At 28.8% G+C, this 8740-nt stretch overlaps 1 protein-coding gene and 1 long non-coding RNA gene across 2 annotated transcripts; one reads left to right on the top strand and one right to left on the bottom strand.

The window, feature by feature from the left end:
* Positions 1-375: 375 nt before the first annotated feature.
* On the bottom strand, positions 376-3579 carry LOC107171472 (putative cytochrome P450 6a13). Its single transcript, XM_089225596.1, has 4 exons — positions 2598-3579; positions 1497-1721; positions 1121-1372; positions 376-998 (listed from the first exon to the last, which is right to left on the bottom strand). Exons 1-4 carry the CDS (start codon positions 3490-3492, stop codon positions 829-831), a joined length of 1542 nt encoding a protein of 513 aa, XP_089081722.1. The 5' UTR covers positions 3493-3579; the 3' UTR covers positions 376-828.
* Positions 3580-5252: 1673 nt separating this feature from the next.
* LOC149056415 (uncharacterized) lies at positions 5253-6347 on the top strand. The gene is made up of 2 exons (XR_016191387.1): positions 5253-5990; positions 6091-6347. It is a non-coding gene; the product is annotated as an uncharacterized LOC149056415 (long non-coding RNA).
* Positions 6348-8740: the final 2393 nt, after the last annotated feature.

Below are 8740 nucleotides of genomic sequence, written 5' to 3'. Positions count from 1 at the left end.
TAATACTATGTGAGATGTGACATATACAAATTCCTCTGCAGCGCCAACTGCGTATCTTGCTTTTCTAGAGTCCGAAACAAAGGAAAATTCAACCCTATAGTAAGCCGAAAATGTGTAAATTCCGTGCTGCCACAAAAATATAATTTATAAATTTCAAACTTATTAAATGTTGAATTTGATATTTTTTTATTTATACTAAAATATGTGTCACTGATAAAACGATGTTATGTTATGTTACACAAGCGAGAAGTGTACTTTTTTCTGGAAATGGTACATTATTATTTTAGCTAGTCGACTGGTGTTCGCGTGTTTTTGATTATTATGATGTGGATTAGGCCTATATTGGAGACACCATAATAAAAAAAATCCCACGTATAATTGTTTATTTATTGTTTATTGTAAACTCGCACTGTTGATATTCGTTAATATATGACCATGAACTGAACACATCTTGAACAGATCGTGATGTAAGTAACCGTGAAGAACTTTAGTAATGCATAATATAACAACAATTATATACAATATTACATAAAATATCAATATTATTCGTAACTACAGCCTACAGGTGGTATCATCATAGTATTTTAATTTTCAATAATATATTAATTATAAAATTGTTATATTCCAGATTAATGTAACTTCGAATACGCTATAAATAACTGACTAACTATTTGATCCGTATCATATAATTACTGAAAAATATGCAATTTATGAAATACATTGAACAAATAGTTCATTTAATTCCAATAGTTAAAGCAGTAAAATATTATTATGTAGGAATATCATATTGTATCGATACCAAAATATATTATGAGTTATTATCACGTATTAATCCACAATCGGACTAAAATTTAACCAAATTCCATTTTTTGGTGAAGTTATTCCACGTTCTTTTTTCATTTGCAGCGGTATTTCCGTTTTTTCACAAGGCGAAATTTCAAATCTCGATAACATTTTTGTTAAAATTATTTTCAATTCCAATTCAGCGAAACGTTTTCCTGAAAAAATACATATTTTGAATTTTATCAATATAACATAATGAATAATTATATAACAATTAATGTCAAGTAAAATTTTGAAAATTATACCCATATTTCGAATATCAATATTTATAATATACCTATGCAATGGCGAGGTCCATCGCCAAATGGTAAAAATGTTCCATTGGGTCGCTTAGATTTTTCTTCAGCATTAAATCTTTCGGGATCGAAAGTTTCGGGATTTGGATAATACTTTGGGTCGTGATGTATACTGTAAATAGGTATTAAGACTTTTTGCCCTTTTTCAATCATTAATGACTCCCCGGGTACGTTATAATTTTGTGTAGCTCCTCTCAACAGGGCGGTAATTATCGTGTACTTACGATGAGTTTCTGAAATAAAATAATTATAGCGTGTTTCTTAAAAACATAATTCAAATTAACGTTTATCTACATAAAAACCTTACAAGATAATTTATTATTAATATTTAATAACTTATGATAATATGTTTATTACCATCTAAAACCATATCGGCGTAATGAAGATCTTCCAAAAATTCGTTGTTGATCTGTCCACCATGTTTTATTTTCGACGAGATTATCTCGGCACGTAATCTGTCTTGGATATCTTTGTTCAGTGCCAATTCATAAAAACAGAAAGATGCTGTGGCAGTTACAGTTTCAGAACCAGCCGTAAACAACAACATTGCATTTGCAATTATATCCAGTTCACAATACTTTTCTATCAATAAATATGACATTTATAATATTATTAATAATTTTACTATATCTTTAAGTGGTACATATTATTTGATATATTTTATGTGGTTAGTAAGATTTTATAATTAGACGTTTGTTTGATAATAGCACCATTAAGAGTTAAGACAGTACCTATTTACAATTAATTATAAGTAAATATTATAAATATTTTCTAACCGAATATGAAATCTAATTCTATCATTCGATTCTCCTTAAACCAAAATATCACCTAATGTTAAATCTGTGATTAAATTATTTGCAGTTAAACTTATAATTAATTTACTAATTAATTAGAATAAATCTAAATATAGCCAAATTCAATTTAAAATATTGACGTGTGCACATATGATATAATAATATATAGATCGGGTCTGGTCTGGTATCAATAACTAAACTATATTGTGACCAAATGCAATATATACAATTTGTGTTTAAACGATAAAATGTTTAGAAAAATATCTTATAAAAATTATTATGAAAATTATTATGTTACTTTTGGATTACTAATTAATGTACTTATTCATAAATACTGTCCCTATTCATAACGACTATTAACACCTAAGGTCCAGATGTTATTTAGTTTTTTATTCCGTTGTTCGAGTACCCGAATACATTCAACAGGGCCGAGCCGAGGGCCTGACCAGGTGGGCGCCTGCTAGTGGTGCAAAATATAGAGTAGGAATGAGGACGCAAAAATTTGATATGATTAAATTTGAAAATCTAGAGAGGGGGTGCAAATTTTTATTTTACCAGGAGCGCTGCTATTGATCGGCCCAGCCCTGACATTCAGCATCCAAATTACAAAACCTGCAGATATGACGTTTAGTTATTATTAACTTTTAAAAACCTGTAGTCTTACCTTCTCCCTTGTAGTCACTGTTTACCACCAAATCCTGTCTCGCTTTCATTAAAGTTTGTGTTAGGTCATTCCTAACCACGTCATTTTTGGTCCTGTACTCGATGACTTCGCCAAAAACCGAATGAAAAAAATTTACAGCATCTACGTCGACCGGAGATGTTTGAAGTTTTAAGAACTTTACGATTTTCGGAAAAAGTACTCCGAGTATCTGAGCGAAAATCACTTTACCGCTTGGTTTGAACACTTTCTTCACGTTTTGTCTAAAGCTCGAATTATCGTTATTAATTGTGTCCAATTTCATACCGAAAGCGCACGTACCAATCACATCGGTGGCTAAATTGCCGATGAGTTCGTACACTTCAATGGCGTCGGTTTCTTTGGATTTATCGTGAATGCAGTTCGTCAACTGATCGCTGCACTCTCGGATCTGTTCGTGCGTACCTTTGAGCTTACCGGAAGTGAATCCCGGACTCAGTTTTTGTCTCATCGTTTTCCATTTTTGTCCGGTCGCAAAGAACAAACTTCTGGCCATCACGTTCACCGAAGGATTCATATCAATACCGTGGTCAGTGAAATACGAAAAGTCTTTGATGATCACCGTGTTGATCAGCTCTGGATCGCGAAGCATCAAAAACGGTGTGCTCATCTGATAGAAACCGCAATATTTTTCATTGGGGAACTGTTTATAAATCCGTCCGAACGCGTCCACTTGGTGCTCTAAGCCCGTAAACATTTTGAATATGTTCCCGAAAAAGGGCACCGGCTTCGAGAATGGCACATTTAATTTCTTCCATGTGCCGTACGTCGACGTCGTATAATAGTAAAGGAACGTACAAACAATAATCAAGCTCAGGACGATGTAGTCAAACAGCAAATTGGTCAGGTACGAAATCATTGTTACGAAATGATGTAGGTGCCTAGCAAAATTATTGTGACTAGTCGCAGGGAACTTCTACGGGCGTATAATGAATTACACTGGACCCCGATATATGAACTTAAAAAAAAAAAGCATCAAAAACGTAATACTTCTCGGTTTTTTTCTCATTTTAGCTTTTGAAATTACATAATCTGTTTGTGGAGGGAATACAAAACTTATGTAATCATATAACATCACATATATAATATTATTGATTTTATGTTACGCAAATTGACTGCAGACAGACTATATAAATCAGTGACCACTGATCTATTATTATACTATGATATTATTTTATTATCAACTGCCGTATAGATTGGACGGTTGCTATATAATCGTCGGAGAGTAGTGGTGTCCTACATAACCGTTCGTATATTTTTTATTACGACTAATATAAGTAATCTTAAGTGTACTCTAAAATCATGAGACAAAATAGAGGTCAGACTCATGATTACGATTTATCGCATAATGGACCTCAACCACTCAACAACAACGAACGTCGGGATTACAACAAAAAAATTAATATGTATTTTCAAGCAGCTTTAGTATACTAATTTTAGGTATTTATAATGTTGATAGTGTGAAATTATGTTGAGAAAGATTTTCATCGGTTGATGGTTATACTCTTTTATACACGATATTATGATTAAAATCGATACTTTTTATGTTATAAATAGTAACATAGCGGTATTGGGTACAATATAATGTACCTAATTACAATCTATTTTGAGTTAGAAATGTATAAAAAATTATCTTTTTAAATCTATAATTTGAAAATTCAATAAAAGATTCTTCATGAGTTCGTCTACTTTTATAAAATAAAAAAAAATGTCTACTTGAAAGTCAAATTAAATTTTATGAGCATTTGAATTACAACATTTGATATTCATTAAATTTCTTTTTTACCAATATTCTTATTTTGTTGTTATTAAAAAACGAATTTCTGTAGAAACTTGAAATTTACACCAAATGTTTATTTTATAAATTTCTATACTTGATAAAATTTTCAAAATATTTCAACGATTTTTAAGTTATTTATAGACATTTGAAATTTTCCATTTTTTATTTTTTTTTGTATAAATGTCAATAATATTTTATTCATTGGGTTAAAAAACATTATAACCATTTAAAAATCAAATTTTGACAAAATTTATTGAATTGAAAATTTGTGTTAAAATTCTTTGGTTATTAAAAATTTAAAAAACTTTTAACTTTTATAGCTAAGGATTTAAAATTTAAAATAAGATTCCACGTAAGTAGTTAATACAGTGGCAAAAAAATCTATAAAAACTATACAAACATTCGACACACTGAGAATTGAACACTAATTATCGAAGCAAAAAATTTAAATATTTGGATTGATGATAGGAATGGGGTAACTTACTTGAAAATTTATTTCCAATGTGCTGTATGCTCTTTACTCATCCATACATAAACTTACATATATAATCTATATTATTATTTATTACACGCTGTACTAGTATATTTATTGATTAATAAAATACATCTATGGCACATGTGTCACGAACAACTAGACCTTACAATTTGGAAGTATTTAAATTATATTACAAAACTTACGATTGCTTAATTCTCTTAATCACAATATTTTTAATAATAATCAATTACTTAATAAACAAAAAATATAACTATCAATATAAAATAAATTTTTTGTTTTCAATTTTTAATTGATTTGTTGAATATTAAAATAAATTTAATATTGTGATAAGTTTGAAAATCGTCCTTGTGCTAGCTATTCCACTACCAATTTTTTATTTACCACATTATAGAAATTAATACACCAAGTATAAGTACGTAATTATTAATCAAGTTACTTTGTGGTAGTACCTATAACAAAAATATACTTGAGGGTGCTAACTTCTAAGAACGCTTTAACCACTTGCATCAATTCCTCTTATGAATACGATGATGGTTAATCGCAATTTCGTCCAATTAATTTGTAAATCTTATTTTGGAGAAGATAGTGTAGAGTGTTCGACTGGTTGTAACAATTTGCTCGGGCTAAGATATATAAAAAATGTCACTATATTGGTGGTATATAATTTATGTACAGATGAATATAATATCAATTTTTAAGGTTTATATGAAATACAGTTGACTATCAATAATTCGAAGTTGACGGGACCGTTGAAAAACTTCGAGAGTTTGAATCGTTGAGCAGTTCAAAGTATAACGATAGAGCAAAAAAAATTCTTATTACCGTAGAACGGGGTGAAGTGAACCTGCTGGTATGAAGTGGCCCATTCTAATTTTTTTAAATGTTTATCAGCATAACTTTAACATTGTTTCATCAAAATTAGTTTAATAAATTCTACCTCCATAGCATTATGATAACAAACAATGTTTGATACTAGTGATAACAATACGTGCAAAATATGTTATCAAAATAATTTTGATAACAAACCTCATTTTTTTTGTTTTTGTATGATGGTCGTCAAAAAATCAATTAAATCTCAAAAGTAAGTAACTAAATTGAAAATGTTCATACTTAATAATCATTTCAATAAGTTCATATGAATTAATTATTTCAATCATAATTGTTATTGTATTGTTATTTAGCTTTTGGTGAAACAACTCGTACAACATTTTAAAACCATAGGCTGAAGTGGTCCACCAACCAAAAAGTAAAAATGCCTAGAAACCATAAAAAGAACTTCACAGGACGTTACAATTTGAAGTACACCAACGAAAATTTATCTTATTTTAACAATTGTTTTATAATAATAAGGACAAAAGACTTAATGTAAAATCAAGACTGATTACATAAAAATATCGAAATGTTATACCTATATATAAATAAAGTGATCTTAACTATGTACCAGTGTCATTTTTTTTTTTAAAAATGTAATTTAGTGGTCCACTTCAAAACTAGAATCGATTGAAGTGGTTTTTAATGAAAAACAAATGACTGGTCCACTTCACCCCACATATTGAGGTAAAGTGGACCACTTTTTAGAACAAAAAAAAAAGTTTAAAAAAAGTTTAAAAAAAAAAATAATGTCATTAAGTGTAGCATACATATGTATAGATTATATATTCCAAGTTTCAATCGTTTTGATCAAATAGAGTCTTCAGAATCTTAAGAAATATACCAAAAACTGGTCCACTTCACCCCGTCCTACGGTACCTACTGAGAGTTAAGAAAAAAATTTTTTTTTTTTTAGTTTTGTACATAATTATTAATTATTTCAGAAAATTAGGTGTAGAACAGGTGGTACATAAATTAGATTTATATATTGTTTTTAAATTATAAATTAAGTTATAACCTTATAATTATACTATGTAAATATTAAATTATTATAATAACAAATTATTTTTTTTTGAAAAAATCTGTAATGGTTTTCTACTTCATCGAATTTAGTTTCATTTTTTAATAATTTTTAAATTTGGTGAATGTACTTTGAATTATCGACAGATGATACTTCGAATTGTCACATGTTAGTGCCCAGTTTTCCCAAAATTTAATTTCAAATTACCGAGTGTACTTAAATGTATTATTTTTATTAAAATATTACACCGCGTGGTTTTCAAGGGACCGTGCATTTGCTTCGAATTACTAAAGGCTACGAATTATTAATAAGGTTTGAATTATCGAGAGTCGACTGTAATTAGTTTGTAAGATTATTTATGTTTCATCATGTAGCCTATATTATTACTTTTTGACCAAAATATAAATAAATACAATATAATATATATATAATTTTGTGACTATAAAAAATATATGCTAGTGCGTGCCTACCTATTAATATTTGTAACTAAATAATACATTAGAAATAAAGTTATATTTATTACGTATTTAAATTTATACATGCTTTAAATATTATAGAAATTAGTTCTTATCTGCGTATAGTCTCTTAAAATTAATGAAATATTGAATGTTTGATAAATCTTGCAGTATTTTCATTCTTTATAGTATTTTACCTTAGCAAATGAATTTATTGCATATTTAATTCCAATGCAGTCCAATGTAAATTATTTGTTATATGCATACTATTTTCAGATATAACTTATCTGGAGAAGTAAATTTCATGTGATTTTTGATTCGTAGTAATTTTATTATGATTTTTGAGCATTATAAATAATTTTCGAAGTGATTAAAGTCATAATATACGTCAATTTATCACCACACATTTGTTAGAAAAAAAGTCATATGGCTGACTATTATGTTTTTAAAATTATATCTGCTGCAAGACGATCAACTACCTATTATATTAAATCATATGATTAGACATTCTAAATTTATCTCGACCTGACATCATCGTATCATTCTGACTGGATTCATCTGCAAACAGTTTTTTTCTATGACGGAGGTCAGATTGATATTGTTCAGCTCTTGACATATTGATAACCGCTATTTCGTAATAATCGAATTGATCTCAATTATTTTCAATTAGATATACTAGTAATAGATAGGTACAAGCAACTTTGAATTTTTAAGTTATTATAATTAAAAGTGAATCTATTACTAAAGGGCCGTCAGATCATTCACACGTGGCTGATGCAAGTAAACTTCATGCAAGAATTGTAGTGGCAAATATGAAAAACGAAGCTATTCACACACAACAATTACCACAACAAATAATAAGTACTACACAAATACCAACTGGAGTGGTGGGAGCAATGCCATCAATAAGTTCAATAAAAAATACACTTCGTCGAATTCGCAAAAGGAACGACTGCGTCCCTACGGATCCAAAATCACTTTTTGATCTTAATATTCTTGAACAATTTGGAAAAACGAAAAATGGCGCACAATTTCTATTGCACGATAGTGGCCCTTCAAATAATCGAATAATTATATTTTATACACATAACAATTTAGACATAATGGACAACTATAGTGATTGGTTTGCTGATGGCACGTTAAAAACATCGCATTTAATTTTTTCACAAGTTTATACAATATATGTATTAATTAACGAAATTATCATTATACCCATACTATTTATGCTTTACTGCCGAACAAAACTGAAGAAACGTATATTCGTCTGTTAATAACTTTAAAAGAAATTAAGCCTAATTTAAATCCAAAATCAATCATAACAGACTTCAAACGTAGTGCTTTTAACGCATTCAAATATGTATTTCCAAATATAAAACAAAATGGTTGCCATTTTCATTTCACACAATCTATATGGAGGCATATTCAACAAAGTTTAAATTAGATCCTAATTTTGCTTTACATATAAGAATGATATCGGCTGTTGTT

The sequence above is a fragment of the Diuraphis noxia genome, unplaced genomic scaffold, assembly GCF_037042655.1.
Source record: "Diuraphis noxia isolate RWA-SAM2 unplaced genomic scaffold, SU_Dnox_SAM2 contig0004, whole genome shotgun sequence".
NCBI lineage: Eukaryota > Metazoa > Arthropoda > Insecta > Hemiptera > Aphididae > Diuraphis > Diuraphis noxia.
This window is presented reverse-complemented; position numbering and strand designations above follow the sequence as displayed.